The sequence below is a fragment of the Coregonus lavaretus genome (genome assembly GCF_964263955.1).
Source record: "Coregonus lavaretus genome assembly, chromosome: 36".
NCBI classification, from domain to species: Eukaryota; Metazoa; Chordata; class Actinopteri; order Salmoniformes; family Salmonidae; genus Coregonus; species Coregonus lavaretus.
Window position 1 is genome coordinate 28,365,072 of NC_140023.1, and position 18,935 is coordinate 28,384,006.

The 18,935-nt window shown below is 43.9% G+C and overlaps 1 protein-coding gene across 7 annotated transcripts in view; it reads left to right on the forward strand.

Moving 5' to 3' along the window:
- The window catches only part of LOC311110577 (fibroblast growth factor receptor 2-like), a 109,663-nt gene that overhangs the window by 28,701 nt on the left and 62,027 nt on the right, over positions 1-18,935 (forward strand). For 4 of the 7 annotated variants that reach the window (XM_084153088.1, XM_084153089.1, XM_084153092.1 and 1 more), the window contains 4 exons: positions 7,325-7,494; positions 8,679-8,802; positions 12,038-12,228; positions 13,851-13,995. In XM_084153088.1, coding sequence (XP_084009214.1) covers positions 7,325-7,494; positions 8,679-8,802; positions 12,038-12,228; positions 13,851-13,995 — 630 coding nt within the window. Of the gene's footprint in view, positions 1-7,324; positions 7,495-8,678; positions 8,803-12,037; positions 12,229-12,644; positions 12,784-13,850; positions 13,996-18,935 lie in introns of all 7 variants that reach the window. The other 3 variants (XM_084153094.1, XM_084153090.1, XM_084153091.1) reach the window with 1 other exon arrangement.

The following is an 18,935-nucleotide window of genomic DNA, read 5'->3' on the forward strand; positions in this document are numbered from 1 at the left end:
GGGGAGGACGTTGGTTGTCTTGTTGTTTTTTGCTCCACGTTTCTCTTCCTCACTGAGTCCATCTGCTTATGCAATCACTCTCCCAGGTGCAGAGAGAGAGAGAGAGAAACTGTGTGTGTGTTTGAGAGAGGGAGAGGGAGATAAAGAGAAGAGAAGAGGGCTGCAGGGAACTACAGCTGACTGAGAGACAGGGAGGGGAAGTGGGGGAAAGAAAGGGAGGGAGGGGTGGAGAGAGCTGCAGTTACAGAAGAGGGGTGTTCCTAACTTCCTATATGTGACCGACTGGCTGGATTCAGTCTTATGTAGCAACATTTGAAATTGTGTTTTTTACATTGGATAAAAGTAGAGACTCAGAGCTAGAAAATGGTATATCATACACTACAGTTGAGGAACAATGGGATAGTAATTCTGCTTTGAAAGTTGATCAAATGGCCCTTGAATGTTTTGGTACACATACTGGAGAGCTCTTCTTTGTCTACACCCATTCAGCATCGTTCACACCCTCTTAAGCTTTAGTCCCACCCATCTCTTTAACATTTAAATTTTTGTCATTTAGCAGACACTCTTTCAGAGCGACTTACAGTTAGTGAGTGCATACATTATTTTTATTAAATTTTTCATACTGGCCCCCCGTGGGAATCGAACCCACAACCCTGGCGTTGCAAACGCCATGCTCTACCAACTGAGCTACGTCCCTGCCGGCCATTCCCTCCCCTACCATGGAGGACGCTGGGCCAATTGTGCGCCGGCCCATGGGTCTCCGGGTCGCGGCCGGCTATGACAGAGCCTGGATTAAGGATTCACATGTGAGGCCATGTACTAAACAACCAAAGATTTGAAGACTAAAGGCTGGTTTATACTACGGGTGTGTTCGTAAATTTAATCTGGAGTGCCAGAGTGTTTTCTGGGCGTTCGTAAACTCAGGGCGTTGTCAGATTGTCCATTCGTAAATTCAGAGCGTTTCGCTCTCTGAGTATTCAGAGCACACACTGGACGCTCTGGCTGAGGAATAGGGTTGATTTGAGTGTTCTGCCCTAACAACAGCAGTCAAGCACCCAAGCACCCAAGCTAACTGGCTAACTTTGGCTAGCTTGCTAGCTACTTCCTGAAACAAATGAGAGAACAGCTGTTTGGAGTTTTAGGCTGGGTTTCTGTATATAGCACTTTGTGACATCTGCTGATATAAAAACAGCCTAACCAGCTCTGCTAGGGCGAGTTAAATGGTCAGATTCAATCAATCAATCAATCAATCAAATGTATTTATAAAGCCTTTTTTACGTTATCCAGAGCATTGGTGACTGCAAATGTGCTGCTGGCAACAATTTAATAATGCTTTTTTGCCAACGTTTACTGACACCAGCCATATTCAATGGGTGTTGAGCATTTGTAAATTTGTCAGTTATTCTGTGCTCTGGCACACTCAGACGAGAGTGCTCTGAAATCAGAGTAGATAGCCAGAGCGAATTTTCCAGTTACACTACCGGTCAAAAGTTTTAGAACACCTACTCATTCCAGGGTTTTTCTTTATTTTTACTATTTTCTACATTGTAGAATAATAGTGAAGACATCAAAACTATGAAATAACACATATGGGATCATGTAGTAACCAAAAAAGTGTTAAAGAAATCAAAATATATTTTATATTTGAGATTCTTCAAATAGCCACTCTTTGCCTTGATGACAGCATTGCACACTCTTGGCAAACAAACAAGAAATAAGACAAAAAAACTGAAAACTTGAGCGTGCATAACTATTCACCCCCCCCAAAGTCAATACTTTGTAGAGCCACCTTTTGCAGCAATTACAGGGTATGTCTCTATAAGCTTGGCACATCTAGCCACTGGGATTTTTGCCCATTCTTCAAGGCAAAACTGATCCAGCTCCTTCAAGTTGGATGGGTTTCGCTGGTGTACAGAAATCTTTAAGTCAGACCACAGATTCTCAATTGAATTGAGGTCTGGGCTTTGACTAGGCCATTCCAAGACATTTAAATGTTTCCCCTTAAACCACTCGAGTGTTGCTTTAGCAGTTTGCTTAGGGTCATTGTCCTGCTGGAAGGTGAACATCTGTCCCAGTCTCAAATCTCTGGAAGAAATGTCCTTGTATTTAGCGCCATCCATCATTCCTTCAATTCTGACCAGTTTCCCAGTCCCTGCCGATGAAAAACATGGTGTTCTCGGGGTGATGAGAGGTGTTGGGTTAGCGCCAGACATAGCGTTTTCCTTGATGCCCAAAAAGCTCAATTTTAGTCTCTTCTGACCAGAGTACCTTCTTCAAACGTGTTTGCTTATTTTTTTTCTTTAAGCAATGCCTTTTTTTCTGGCTACTCTTCCGTAAAGCCCAGCTCTGTGGAGTGTACGGCTTAAAGTGGTCCTATGGACAGATATTCCAATCTCCACTGTGGAGCTTTGCAGCTCCTTCAGGGTTATCTTTGGTCTCTTTGTTGCTTCTCTGATTAATGCCCTCCTTGCCTGGTCCGTGAGTTTTGCTGGGCGGCCTTCTCTTGGCAGGTTTGTTGTGGTGCCAAATTCTTTCTATCTTTTAATAATGTATTTTGTGGTGCTCCGTAGGATGTTCAAAGTGTCAGATATTTTTTTATAACCCAACCCTGATCTCTACTTCTCCACAACTTTGTCCCAGAGCTGTTTGGAGAGCTCCTTGGACTTCATGGTGCAGCTTGCTTGGTGGTGCCCCTTGTTTAGTGGTGTTGCAGACTCTGGGGCCTTTCAGGACAGGTGTATATATACTGAGATCATGTGAGCGATCATGTGACACTTAGCTTGCATACAAGTGGACTTTATTTAACTAATTATGTGACTTCTGAAGGTAATTGGTGTCACCAGATCTTATTTAGGGGCTTCATAGCAAAGGGAGTGAATGCATATGAAGGAGTACATATGCACGCACCACTTTTTATTTATTTATTTGACTTTTTTTAAACAAGTTATTTTTTTCATTTCACTTCACCAATTTGGACTAGTTTGTGTATGTCCATTACATGAAATCCAAATAAAAATCAATTTAAATATATATGCTAAGACAAGGCTACGGTGAGGGAAAAAAGTATTTGATTCCCTGCTGATTTTGTACATTTGCCCACTGACAAAGACATGATCAGTCTATAATTTTAATGGTAGGTTTATTTGAACAGTGAGAGACAGAATAACAACAAAAAAATCCAGAAAAACGCATGTCAAAAATGTTATAAATTGATTTGCATTTTAATGAGGGAAATAAGTATTTGACCCCTCTGAAAAACATGATTTAGTACTTGGTGGCAAAACCCTTGTTGGCAATCACAGAGGTCAGACGTTTCTTGTAGTTGGCCACCAGGTTTGCACACATCTCAGGAGGGATTTTGTCCCACTCCTCTTTGCAGATCTTCTCCAAGTCCTTAAGGTTTCGAGGCTGACGTTTGGCAACTCGAACCTTCAGCTCCCTCCACAGATTTTCTATGGGATTAAGGTCCGGAGACTGGCTAGGCCACTCCAGGACCTTAATGTGCTCTTCTTGAGCCACTAATTTGGCTGGAATACCCATCCACGACCCATTTTCAATGCCCTGGCTGAGGGAAGGAGGTTCTCACCCAAGATTTGACGGACATGGCCCCGTCCATCGTCCCTTTGATGTGGTGAAGTTGTCCTGTCCCCTTAGCAGAAAAACACCCCCAAAACATAATGTTTCCACCTCCATGTTTGACGGTGGGGATGGTGTTCTTGGAGTCATAGGCAGCATTCCTCCTCCTCCAAACACGGCGAGTTGAGTTGATGCCAAAGAGCTCGATTTTGGTCTCATCTGACCACAACACTTTCACCCAGTTCTCCTCTGAATCATTCAGATGTTCATTGGCAAACTTCAGACGGGCCTGTATATGTGCTTTCTTGAGCAGGGGGACCTTGGGGCACTGCAGGATTTCAGTCCTTCAATGCGTAGTGTGTTACCAATTGTTTTCTTGGTGACTATGATCCCAGCTGCCTTGAGATCATTGACAAGATCCTCCCGTGTAGTTCTGGGCTGATTCCTCACCGTTCTCATGATCATTGCAACTCCACGAGGTGAGATCTTGCATGGAGCCCCAGGCTGAGGGAGATTGACAAGTATTTTGTGTTTCTTCCATTTGCGAATAATCGCACCAACTGTTGTCACCTTCTCACCAAGCTGCTTGGCGATGGTCTTGTAGCCTATTCCAGCCTTGTGTAGGTCTACAATCTTGTCCCTGACATCCTTGGAGAGCTCTTTGGTCTTGGCCATGGTGGAGAGTTTGGAATCTGATTGATTGATTGCTTCTGTGGACAGGTGTCTTTTATGCAGGTAACAAGCTGAGATTAGGAGCACTCCCTTTAAGAGTGTGCTCCTAATCTCAGCTCGTTACCTGTATAAAAGACACCTGGGAGCCAGAAATCTTACTGATTGAGAGGGGGTCAAATACTTATTTCCCTCATTAAAATGCAAATCAATTTATAACATTTTTGACATGCGTTTTTTTGTTGTTATTCTGTCTCTCACTGTTTAAATAAACCTACCATTAAAATTATAGACTGATCATTTCTTTGTCAGTGGGCAAACGTACAAAATCAGCAGGGGATCAAATACTTTTCCCCCTCACTGTATGTATGTTTGTGCATATGGAAGTCAGTGATTTATGTTTACTATAGGTTAATGAGGCAATGCAAATGTGATGTGACTAAAATGTGACTAAAATGAAAGGGAATTTAGTTTACTAAATTGACTAAGACTCGACTAAATCTAAAAAAGAGAGCCAAAAGTAACACTGCCTCAGGGTCAACTTGAGGGTTAAACTAATGCATTCTGGGAAATTTAACCAAATGTAAGTGATTAATTAAATATAATATCTTAGAATATTCACATACAGGTTTTGTTTTCCTTGAACATTCATTTTAAGAGTTTGTCCTAAAAATCTATTGTTTCAACAATATTTTATATGCATGTACAGTGCATTCGGAAAGTATTCAGACCCCTTGACTTTTCTACATTTTGCTACGTTACAGCCTTATTCTAATATTGATTAAAAAAAATGTTTCCCTCATCAATCTACACACAATACCCCATAATCATTTACATTACATTTTAGTCATTTAGCAGACGCTCTTATCCAGAGCGACTTACAGGAGCAATTAGGGTTAAGTGCCTTGCTCAAGGGCACATTTACGTCATTTAGCAGACGCTCTTATCCAGAGCGACTTACAAATTGGTGCATTCACCCTATAGCCAGTGGGATAACCACTTATGACAAAGCATTAGAATTTTGTGCAAATTTATTTAAAAAAAAATCCTCAAATAATACATTTACATAAGTATTCAGACCCTTTACTCAGTACTTTGTTGAAACGCCTTTGGCAGCGATTACAGCCTTGAGTCTTCTTGGGTAAGACGCTACAAGCTTTGCACACCTGTATTTGGGGAGTTTCTCCCATTCTTCTCTGCAGATTGTCTCAAGCTCTGTCAGGTCGGATGGGGAGCGTAGTTGCACAGCTATTTTCAGGTCTATCCAGAGATGTTAGATCGGGTTCAAGTCCGGGCTCTGGCTGGGCCACTCAAGGACATTCAGAGACTTGTCCCGAAGCCACTCCTGCGTTGTCTTGGCTGAGTGCTTAGGATCGCTGTCCTGTTGGAAGATGAACCTTTAACCCAGTCTGAGGTCCTGAACACTCTGGAGCAAGTTTTCATCAAGGATCTCTCTGTACTTTGCTCCGTTCATCTTTCACTCGATCCTGATTAGTCTCCCAGTCCCTGCCACTGAAAAACATTCCCACAGGATGATACTGCCACCACCATGCTTCACCGTAGGGACGGTGCCAGGTTTCCTCTAGATGTAACTCTTGACATTCAGGCTAAAGAGTTCAATCTTGGTTTCATCAGACCAGAGAATCTTGTTTCTCATGGTGTGAGAGTCTTTAGGTGCCTTTTGGCAAACTCCAAGCGGGCTTTTACTGAGGAGTGGCTTCCGTCTGGCCACTCTACCATAAAGGCCTGATTGGTTGAGTGCTGCAGAGATGATTGTCCTTCTGGAAGGTTCTCCCATATCCACAGAGGAACTCTGTAGCTCTGTCAGAGTGACCATGGGTGCTTGGTCATCACCCTGACTAAGGCTCTTCTCCCCGATTGCTCAGTTTGGCCGGGTGGCCAGCTCTAGGAAGAGTCTTGGTGATTCCAAACTTCTTCCATTTACGAATGATGGAGGCCACTGTGTTCTTGGGGACCTTCAATGCTGCAGACATTTTTTGGTACCCTTCCCCAGATCTGTGCCTCGACACAATCCTGTCTTGGAGCTCTACGGACAATTCCTTCGACTTCATGGCTTGGTTTTTGCTCTGACATGCACTGTCAACTGTGGGACCTTATATAGACAGTTGTGTGCTTTTCCAATATTTCAGTATTTTATTTTTAATACATTTGCAAAAAAATTTTAAAAACCTGTTTTTGCTTTGTCATTATGAGGTACTGTGTGTAGATTGATGAGGAAATACAACTATTTAATCCATTTTGGATAAGGCTGTAACGTAACAAAATGTGGAAAAAGTGAATGGGTCTGAATACTTTCCGAATGCACTGTATTTACAAAACAATATATAGGGGATTGGAAATGATGCAGACAATTACATTGATGGAGCCACAATACATTTACATTACTGCAATATTATAGCTGATCCTGTAACGCACTAAAGAGACCAGATTTGTTTGTTTTAAGTGTTTGTCCAGTGTGAATTGTAGGCACGTCCCTATTCCCTATTTAGTGCACTTTATAGGGAATAGGGTTCCATTTGGGCCGTAGCCTGTGAATCAATGGCTGAGTTGTATTATCCAGACAGCCCTGTGTTGTGAAGGGTGCCAGGGGAGTGTGAATAACAGTTAAGGGCTTGCCCCCTCGGTCACACCTTCTTGTGACCGAGCCGGGGCCCCACTCCTCCACTATCCTCCACTAGCCGGGGCCCCACTCTTTCTCACTACCTCACTACTAGTCTAATGCTAATGCTAGCTGTAGTAGTGCATGTTGTTCAGGCTTTGGACTGAAAACTTTACTCAAGGGAGCTCTGCTGCTTCGCCATATTTCTCATACAGTTTTTCTGTTGAGAGTAGAGATAAAATGAGCAGAGTAACTCTCACAAATATCAGTAAAGCTTTATTTTACAATCCGGTTTAAGCTGATATTTACATGGTAATAACTAATTCACTATGTGGTAACAATGGATCCTTTTTGGTACTTACCAAATATAATATGTTACATGTTCATGTATTGCTATAATTCTGTTATTGGGTTTAGAATGGACAGAATCTGACCTGATTGGTTGTATCTTTTCTTTAGGGGCGCCCTATTGGACGATGTTGGAGAAGATGGAGAAGAGGCTGCACGCGGTGCCTGCTGCCAACACAGTCAAGTTCCGCTGTGCTGCCGGGGGCAACCCACGTCCTAAGATGCGCTGGCTGAAGAACAGCCGACCATTCCGACAGGAGGACCGCATGGGCGGGTATAAGGTACGCGAGAACCCTGCGCTGCAGCATGCAAGGATTTTCTCACGACTAGTGCCTTGGAATGAGTCTATGAAGTTAAATGTTTCATTTGAGTTTACATTTGTGACTGTTGTTTAGAAAGGATTTACTCTTCCAATGCTATTTTTGGCGGCTTGATCTTGATGCAGACTGTTGCCCTTCCATTTTGGCTCTTAAAATCCGCTAATCACATTTGTCTGTCACCCACCCCCTCTACGCCATCACTGGAGACAGAGGAGAGGAGAGGAGGGCAGGGTTGCTGGTTTGAAATTGGACTCAGACATCCGTGTGTGTGCTCTCGATGGGACATTATACTCACTCTCTCTCCCCCAGCTTTAAATGTCTCTCAACTCCCCCAATTAGAAAACCCAAACATACAGTAAAACTTTAGGTCACATAGACAGTAAGCAAGTAGAAAGTGACACAAATTAAGAGAACAACAAGTGGTACAATCAGGGTTCTTTCTACTGCGAATGACGGGGATGAGGGCCCTGTCGGGTGTCTGGAGCAAATCCCTCTCGTCCGACTCATTAAAGAAAAATTCTTAGTCTAGTTCAAGGTGAGTAATCGCTGTTCTGATGTCCAGAAGCTCTTTTCGGTTATAAGAGACAGTAGCAGCAACATTATGTACAAAATAAGTTACAAACAATGCGGAAAAACACACAAAATAGCACGGTTGGTTAAGAGTCCATAAACTGCATCCATCCCCTCCTGCGCCAGGAAATAATCTTTAGACCTGCAAAATGTTCTCTCTGCCAACAAGAGAGGTGTGAACAGTTTGTGTCATGGACAGTGCTTGTGCCCATAGAAATAGATGTGGCGCGCGCATGTTCACGAGTGAAAATGATGGGAGGGGGGCCCGAGTAAAACATTTTGGAACCACTGTTCCAAGGAGTAGAAGGGTAAGCGGTAGCTTTAGAAACGCTCCACTCCACAGTCCCAGCAAAACAGTGAACTTCCTTGGGTAGGGGTAGCAGCTCACCTTGGACCAGTCTGTCACCACCTGTAATATTGTTTTTCACCATGGTGCACTAGTGAGAACAGACCTGACCGTCGTCACTCACCGAGCCTCCTCACTCACTCTCTCAATCTTATATAGTACTCTACAATTGTCCATTTTGGTCTGCGGCCTTCCATCCATCTACAGTATGCATTGTTTTCCCTCTCAGGTGCGTCACCAGCACTGGACCCTGATCATGGAGAGTGTGGTGCCGTCAGACAAGGGCAACTACACTTGCCTGGTGGAGAACTCATATGGCGCCATCAACCACACCTACACCCTGGATGTAGTGGGTGAGTACTGCACTGGGCCTGCCTGGGATGGAGGGAGGGATGAGGGGATGGAGGGATTGGGTGTTAATTATAATATCTGCAAGACACCCGTGGGGAGTTGGGGTCAGAGTCAGGGTCAGCTATTTACCAGTGTCCCTGGAGCATTTGGGGTACACTGACAAATTGGTCATGCTGTTGGCTCCGGGATTCAAACCTTTTGGTTACTGGCCTAATGTGCTAACCTCGAGGCTACCTGCCACCCACACCTAAATGTTACCAGTTTGGGCCAGCATTAGGGGTTCTGATGGAGGGGGTTGGGGGGTTAATGCTGGCTGTTTGATCCCCCAGGTGCATGCTACTATACTTTATGCAGGTGCGGAGAAGGAATGCTGCCTAGGTGTGCCAGGTCTGTTTCTATGGGCAGTTTTGATTCATGTACTGTATTTAGGCAGCGCCCTGGCCATTGCTCCTTAGTCACAATAGCCTGATTCACACCAAACCAAGCCAAACTATACTGGGCTTTCCTGGTTACGTATCAACCACATTTGCTGGAACTTTGCCGGAAAGGACAATGTGAAAAGAAAATATCCAAGCCAGGACAGTACGGTTCGGGTTGGCCCTACAGTGTGAATCAGGCAACTGTCAAGTGGACATAAGGACCAGGGATGTGACTGTCAGAGGAGCTGGAGAGGGACAGTGGGAGTGGCATGCTGCTGAGCTTCTCTCTGGGAGCAAACAGAACCAATGGCTTAGCAGTATTACAAGGGGACACAGCAAGTTCAAACCCAACTCACTCAACCCCTTTGCACTGACCTTTGGTATGTGTCATAGTCACCATGCTATCCATGCATTTATGGAGAGACCTACACCTGACACATACTATACATGCAAACAAGCGTATATTTCACAGAAACACTCAAGTCACGAACATACTAGGGCAGGGCTGCCCAACCCTCTTCCTGGAGATCCGGAGTAAGAATAGAGGGGAGTTCCTTAGGGTTGGACTGAAAACCCACAGGACGGTAGATCTCCAGGAAGAGGGTTGGGCAGCCCTGGTCTAGAGCCACAGTGTGGCTATAAGTCAAAAGTAGCAGCGCTATGCAGCCATCACGACTACATGATGAACCCGGTCAGGTTCCACAGGACTTGACCAAAGCATGCTCCCCTAGGTCCTAGCCATGCGTGCCTTGTTTTAGCTTTATCCTATCCCAGGTATTCCTTAAAGAGGTGGGGTTTCAAATGTCTCCGGAAGGTGGTGAGTGACTCCGCTGTCCTGGCGTCGTGAGGGAGCTTGTTCCACCATTGGGGTGCCAGAGCAGCGAACAGTTTTGACTGGGCTGAGCGGGAGCTATGCTTCCGCAGAGGAAGGGGAGCCAGCAGGCCAGAGGTGGATGAACGCAATGCCCTCGTTTGGGTGTAGGGACTGATCAGAGCCTGAAGGTACAGAGGTGCCGTTCCCCTCACTGCTCCATAGGCAAGCACCATGGTCTTGTAGCGGATGCGAGCTTCAATTGGAAGCCAGTGGAGTGTGCGGAGGAGGGGGGTGACGTGAGAGAACTTGGGAAGGTTGAACACCAGACGGGCTGCGGCATTCTGGATGAGTTGTAGGGGTTTAATGGCACAGGCAGGGAGGCCAGCCAACAGCGAGTTGCAGTAGTCCAGATGGGAGATGACAAGTGCCTGGACCAGGACCTGCGCCGCTTCCTGTGTAAGGCAGGGTCGCACTCTCCGAATGTTGTAGAGCATGAACCTGCAGGAGCGGGTCACCGCCTTGATGTTGGCGGAGAACGATACGGTGGTTTAAAAAAAAAAGAATGTTTATGAATTATGAAATTATGAAAAATGCTAATAACATTCCACCCATGAGGCCACTAGAGGGCGATTTGGTCAATTGACTGCAAGAAAGGGCTACTAAATATTATCTGTGCTACGTTGACTAGCTGTAAACAAATATATTGTATTGGATAGCTTGCTAGTTATCATGCTCCTGAGTTGTTTGCTAAATGGCTAAATGGCATATTATTGTTTGTGTGTAAAGACAAGTGAGGGAGAAGTGGGCACAGAGAGGGAGTAATGTGTTTGCATCTGTTTGTGGTGTAGGGTACTTCATTCTCTCCATGTTAATATGTGTGTGTGTGTTTGTGTGTGTGAGAGACAGAGAGAGAGTGATTGACAGACAGAGAGAGGCATGCATGTGAGCGAGATGGATGGAAGGAGGAGGGGAGGGAGGGAGGGAGGGAGGGAGACAATAAGCACGCTGAGCCAAAGGAATGCATAAGGAGGAGGGGAAAAGACAGAGAGAGAGACGAGGGAGGGGTGGGAATCATCTGATCTGACGGAGAGAGAGAGAGTAGCACTTTGGCCTACTGACTGACAGACAGAGAGCGCAGAGGTGTATTGGCAAACGTCTGACATACAAACAAACAGACAGACTAACACAGACACACAGGGTTGTGCAGGGTAGTGAAGGGTAGGCAGTGGTAGGGTAGTGTGTGAAAGGGGGTATTGTTCGGCAGGTCTTGCTCTGTTTGGATTTGCAGGCCAAATGTTTGCTTGCAAAAGAACGCAGATCGTTTTTAGTGAGGGAAAATGAAGGTGTTTCTCTGCGGAGCGTGGCTGTATAATGTAACCCTTACTAGGCCACAGTGTCAGCTAATGTTTAGTTACTTCATATAGTTGCCAAAGTTTTGCAATAAAAGGCATTTTGAAATAGCATCGGCTCAGAATGTGATTGAAGTGAGTTTTTAGATTAAACTCTTACTACAGGTGTGTTTAGTCCTTATCAGTAGAGATAACTCCTCTTTGTTTTGTGTGAATAATCTACGCAGTGTGGTGATAAGAGATAGGCAGTTTTCTTGTCGTGACTCTGCTTGTCTCCCGGTTGTGGAATATTCACCCGTGTCCACTGTTCCCCTAAACATCCAGACCCCCTTCACAGCCTCAAAACTTCAAAAACACAAGCATAAAGTAAAAACAGTTTTTTACCATACTGTCCCAAGCCTGTGCATCAGGCTTTTGGGTAGTATTCTGTGCTCGTTGTCAGTTCCTTACACATAAAGTGTCTGTGTCCTAATGCTTAGTCTCAAGGTACTGAGTGGTGATCTAGCTTAGTTGATCAATTGTCTGTCATTGACATTAGTAATACAAACCTGTCTATTGCCTTAGGGTGTACAGTGCAAGGTTGGGGTTTGGAATGGCCATGGTGATGTCTCAATGCACAAACTAACATAACACCCCTTTTCTCTCTCCATCTTAGAACGGTCCCCTCATCCGCCCATTCTCCAAGCAGGGCTGCCGGCCAACACCAGTGTGCAAGTGGGGGAGGACGCACGCTTCGTGTGTAAGGTGTACAGCGATGCTCAGCCCCACATCCAGTGGCTGCAGCACATCCAGAAGAATGGTAGTCGCACTGGCCCAGACGGACACCCCTACGTCCGCGTCCTAAAGGTACATTCCAGCCCTCCCTGGCCCCTCATTGGCTGTTCTGACCTGAGCGGTGAAAATTGACACCTGATTACCTCTCGTAGCTTTTCATATATATTTTTTCTTCAAAATGTAGGCTAATAATGATTTTGTTTTCAGGTGACCTTTTTGCCATTTGTAAAAGCTTTTTGTTAGTGTCCAGTTTGTCTTCTTAGAAGAGAGTGAAACTTAAAATTTTCCCCCTTTGCGAAGAATAATAAATACTACTGGAATACTCAAGCTGTGCTCCTGTCTGTGTGGCGGCTCCTTGACTCTCCTCTCCCTGCATTTAGGTTGCAGATGTGACAGTTAACAGGCTTTCCTGTGTTTTGTCCCCTTGCTGCCGTGTGTGTGCGTGCACGTGCGTGTTTTTGTATGTGTGTGTGGCTCACACACTCCAGCGCTCAGGCATCAATAGCTCGGACGTGGAGGTGCTCACGCTCACCAACGTGACCGAAGAGGATGCCGGAGAGTATACCTGTAAAGTCTCCAATTATATAGGTGCGGTCAACCAGTCGGGCTGGCTGACCGTCATCCCAGGTAACCACTGACACCTGACCTCTGTTGACCCCCTCCCGTATGGTCTCTTTGGGACTGTTACTGACCCGGTTCGGTGTGGTTTGGTGGTGTGCTGGTCTTGGTTCCTACTGGGTTGTGGACTGACTGACCCTCTCTCAGTGTTCTACTGTTTTACTCCCAGCTACTCTACTGTACTGTGTCTGACTGTACAGCCATGGAAATGCCCACTGGACCTGCACACCCATGCACTAACCTGCCATATCCATCACGTTCTCTCTCTCTCTCTCTCTCTCTCTCTCTCTCTCTCTCTCTCTCTCTCTCTCTCTCTCTCTCTCTCTCTCTCTCTCTCTCTCTCTCTCTCTCTCTCTCTCTCTCTCTCTCTCTCTCTCTCTCTCTCTCTCTCTCTCTCTCTCTCTCTCTCTCTCTCTCTCTCTCTCTCTCTCTCTCTCTCTCTGTCTCTCTCTCTCGAAAGGTGTGATGTGTCAGGGTACAGGCTAGTGTTGGGTGCTGCAGTGGGGTGATCTCCATATCTTCTCCTTCTGTGGTTGTGTGTACTATGCATGCCCAGGCCTGGTGTGGACTTACTATTGGGCTCTGGTGTTGTGGGTGAAGGGACTTTTTTGACAGTGTTTTTGTGTATTGTGTTTCCTATTTTTTCCTGTGGTACAAGGTGCTCTCTCCCCCCCCGGGAAGATCCTTCCATTCCCTGAAAGCTCCTCCCATCTACTCTATCTCTATATATGGGACAACAGTTCTCCTCCCAGTGATGGACGCCATCCAGCTGCTCCTCTCTCTTGGTGTTGTGGATTTAATTATTACCTCTGCTTCCTCCTGCTCTCTTCTTTCCTCCCCTCTATTCTTACTCCGACTCCTTTCCCTTTATCTTACTTTCTTCCATTTCAACCCCCTCTATCCTCAAATATCCATCCTCCATCTTCCCTCCTTTCCTCTTTTTCCTGCATCCTCCCTCCCTTTGTCTTCCTCCTCTTCTTCTTCCACCCCTCCTGTCCCATCCTCCATCCCCCTTCCCTTGCTCTTCCTTTCCTCTTCTTCATCGTCCTCCACCCCTCCTCCTCTCCCTCTCCCAGACCGCAGGTGTTAACACCACGGACAAGGAGATTGAAGTCCTCTACCTCCCCAATGTCACTTACGAGGATGCTGGGGAGTATACGTGCTTGGCGGGCAATTCTATTGGGATCTCCTATCACACTGCTTGGTTGACGGTGCTTCCAGGTATATACACTCATATACTGTGCTCCCTTTCCCCCCTTTCTCTGTCAATGTTGTCCACTAACAGTTCAATGTTCAGTCAATAAAGTTATTTCGATAATTTCTATGGGAGGAAGAACGGAGAAGTGAAAAGTCCCTCTGGAGTGAAAGACAACCTAACCCTAACTCAACGAAATAACAAAATATCAGATTACTATGATGAATTTACACAGTCAACAACTCAACGTCTAACTCAGTGTAATAGACCCCTTTCTGTGTTTAACATGGCCGTGATGTGCGTAAGTTGGTGGCAGAACAAGGGGGAGTTCTTATTTACATGTTGCTTATGAGTACATTTCACACTACTTTTGGATTATAATAGGATTTTATGGCTCGTGTGAATGTCCTGGTTAATATAATGTTTGTGTCATCATCACAAATCAACTGTATTATACTCGTTGGCTAGCTTTTGCTACAGCCTATATCAATGAGCATTAGCATTCTAGCTAACAACTGCTCTATCCAAATTAGTTATTTGGCAAAGATCACAACCAAATATAATCTTAGCGACTGTTCAAGCAAGAATCAAAACATCAATGTAAGCGAATGAGAACCACAAAAAGTAATTTTGTTTAGAAGTAAATAAAACGTAAATCTAGGCTATGTTTAATGGGCGCAGATGGCGATGGCTTTCTTACTGCCGCTAAGAGTCGCGCGCATCTGTGCAGGGTCTAGAGCAGGAATATGTATTCCATATATTCTGTTATCTTGATTGGTGACGTGTTGAAAGCCTAATAAAGGGGCATTTGCTCAAGGCTTATAACTCTAGAGCGGAAGTCGACTTCCCCGAATGGCTCAAGTACAGTGCATTCGGAAAGTATTCAGACCCCTTGACTTTTTCCAGATACTTTTTCTAACCTCTCTGGATTACAACCAAATTATGAGAAGTATACTATATTACATATTGGATCACAGAAAAATACCACTTTTACATTACTGTGTAGTTTACCAATAATATGGTCTGACGGTAAAGTGGACATACTCTGTATTCATATCCTAAACGAAATAAATGATCTCACTACAATACATTTGAATAGAAAGTTGGCAAAAATAGATAAGATCTTGCTACAGTGGAAAGGAAAATACCTGTCTATTTGTGGGAAAATCACCCTGATTAACTCTTTAGTCATATCCCAATTTACCTAATTGCTTATGGCCCTGCCTACACCTAGCGACTTGTTTTTAAAATTATATGAGCAGAAAATATTCCATTTTATTTGGAACGGCAAGCTAGACAAAATTAAACGGGCCTATTTATATAATGAATATGAATTTGGAGGGCAGAAATTATTAAATATTAAAGCATTAGACCTCTCACTAAAGGCTTCAGTCATACAAAAGTAATACTTAAATCCAAACTAATTCTCTAGAAGATTAGTAAGAATGTCTCACCCCATGTTCAATAATGGCCTTTTCCCCTTTATTCAGATTACAACCTCTCACTTTTGGTTATTTGAAAATGAAATAATATCCAAAATATTGCTATTTTTAAAACAAGCCATAGAAAGTTGCTTGCAATTTCAGTTTAATCCACCAGAAAAGACAGAACAAATATTATGGTTAAACTCAAATATACTAATTGATAAAAAATGAATATAAATAGGACTGGTGGAGTTATGTCACACATGCAGCTAACAAAAATATATGGAAATGTCTACTCTACTCAAAATTACAACCAGAAAATTGCAGCATTACCGCAAAAATGGAAGAGGCAAGTGGAAGTGGGAGAAAGTAAGGAAATTGTCTGTCGGCCCTGCATTAAAGACCAAAATTGGCTAAAGAATATTGTGATAAATAAAACAGTATACCAGTTTAATTTAAGGACCAAAACATTTACAGCTGTGCCATATAGATTGCAAAATAGTTGGGAAGATATTTTTGATGTAATGATTCCATGGCACATGGTTTATGAACTGATACACAAAACAACTATCTTCAAAATTGTTCCATTTAAATTATTTTACAAAATTCTTGCAACCAATAGAATGTTATATGTAGGGGGGATACAACCACCCCAGCTCCGCAGATTTTGCTGTGAAGAGTCAGAATCATTTGATAATTTGTTTTGGTACTGTCCATATGTAGCTTGTTTTTGGTCTAGGGTTCAGGAATGGCTGAAGAATTGCAACATTTACCTGGAGCTAACTCTGCAAATAGGACTGCTGGGTGTTCAAATAGTCATACTAACGGCACTAACCGTACTATTTGTGACGTAAATTGAGTATGTAATATGCTACCTAACGTTAGTTGGCTACTAATACATCGAACTTGCCAGTATATTATCTAAATGCTATCTAACTAACTACCCAATGTTTATTGACTTGATTATTCACGTCATTCTTTGCAAAGTGGTATAGTCATGTGTGCAGAATAACTGATGAATTTACTAATGCTTAACATCCGTTGAATATGGCCGGTGTCAGTAAGCGTCTGCAAAAAAAGCAAAGTTAAATTGTTGCCAGCAGCACAGTTACAGTCACCAACGGCCTAACCAGCTATGCTAGGGCAAGTAAAATGGTAAGAGTGAGGTGTTCTCTCATTTGTGTCTGGAAGTAGCTAGCCAACGTTAGCCAGTTAGCTTGGGTGCTTGACTGCCGTTGTCAGGTCAGAACGCTCGGATTAACCCTACTTCTTGGCCAGAGCGTCCAGTGCACGCTCTGAACGCTCCGAGAGCGAAATGCTCTGAATATACGAACAGACAATTTGAGAACGCTCTGAATTTACGAACGCACAGAGGGCACTCTGAGCACACTCTGGCACTCCAGATTGAATTTACGAACACACCCGAAATCGTAACATGTCTAGCTAGTAATCTGTTATGCTAACAAGCTAGCAAGAGGTTGCATAGCAACAGTATCAACTTCCGGTAGACAGGCGTAGTGCTAGTACACTCAACTGAAAGGATACCGTTCGTTTACAGTATACTAAAATTAACTAGTAGTATATAGTATGTAGTACAGTATATACTCATTAAGTATGTAGTATACAGTATGTTAGTATGGGTATTCAAACACAGCTATAGTCAGTCGAGCAATAATATAATAATACTCTTAGCAACATTTTTTATCTTTAATCAGTAGAATCTATGAGAATAGAAAGGTTCAGAACTTTTGTGAAACATCACAGCACAGTTGAAAAATATATGGCAAATAGAAATCAAAACTGGATGGTGTTCAGAGATAGATGGGAGGGGTTCAGGGGAGCTGAAGGATGGGACTAAAAACAAACAAAAGATAACTATTGTAAAATGTATATAGGATGTATAAGGTGGAAGTAGAAGCCTAAGTGTTGTCCATTAGTTTACTCAAATTAGGGGAGGGATGGTAGGGTTAGGGGAAAATAATAAAGGAAAATATATAAAATATTTTACAGTGCATTCGGAAAGTATTCAGATCCCTTCACTTTTTCCACATTTTGTTACGTTACAGCCTTATTCTAAAATGGATGAAATATTTTTTTGCCCTCATCAATCTACACACAATACCCCATAAATACCTTATTTACATAAGTATTCAGACCCTTTGCTATTAGACTCGAAATTGAGCTCAGGTGCATCCTGTTTCCATTGATCGTCCTTGAGATGTTTCTAAAACTTAATTGGAGTCCACCTGTGGTAAATTCAATTGATTGGACATGATTTGGAAAGGCACACACCTGTCTATATAAGGTCCCACAGTTGACAGTACATGACAGAGCAAAAACCAAGCCATGAGGTCGAAGGAATTGTCCATAGAGCTCCAAGACAGGATTGTGTCGAGGCACAGATCTGGGGAAGGGTAACAAAAATGTTTTGCAGCATTGAAGGTCCCCAAGAACACAGTGGCCTCCATCATTCTTAAATGGAAGAAGTTTGGAACCGCCAAGACACTTCCTTGAGCTGGCCGCCGGGCCAAACTGAGCAATCGGGGGAGAAGGGTCTTGGTCAGGGAGGTGACCAAGAACCCGATGGTCACTCTGACAGAGCTCCAGAGTTCCTCTGTGGAGATGGGAGAACCTTCCAGAAAGACAATCATCACTGCAGCACATCACCAATCAGGCCTTTATGGTAGAGTGGCCAGACGGACGCCACTCCTCAGTAAAAGGCACATGACAGCCTGCTTGGAGTTTGCCAAAAGGCACCGAAATGACTCTCAGACCATGAGAAACAAGATTCTCTGGTCTGATGAAACCAAGATTGAACTCTTTGGCCTGAATGCCAAGCGTAACATCTGGAGGAGACCTGGCACTATCCCTACAGTGAAACATGGTGGTGGCAGCATCATGCTGTGGGAATGTTTTTCAGCGGCACGGACTGGTAGACTAGTCGGGATCGAGGGGAAAGATGAACGGAGCAAAGTACAGAGAGATCCTTGATGAAAACTTGCTCCAGATTGTTCAGGACCTCAGACTGGGGCGAAGGTTCATCTTCCAACAGGACAACTACCCTAATCACACAGCCAAGACAATGCAGGAGTTGCTTCGGGACAAGTCTCTGAATGTCCTTGAGTTGCCCAGCCAGAGAAGACACGAGGCTGTAATCGCTGCCAAAGGTGCTTCAACAAAGTACTGAGATATTTCATTTTTTTTATTTATATTTTATAAATTTGCTAAAAAATCTAAAAACCTGTTTTTGCTTGTCTTTATGGGGTATTGTGTGTGTATATTGATGAGGGAAAAAAACTATTTAATCCATTTTAGAATAACGCTGTAACGTAAAAAATTTTGAAAAAGTCAAGGGGTCTTAATACTTTCCGAATGCACTGTATCTCCTTACTCAAGAGGGGTTTTGCCTCTCTCCCCTCCCCTTCCTCCCTCCCTCGTTCTTTCTCTTTTTCACATCGTATCTCTTTCTCTCTTCTGGTTCTCGGGGAAAGTGGGGACATTTTGGCTCGTACTGCATGTTTTTACAAAAGCAGGGTGTCTGT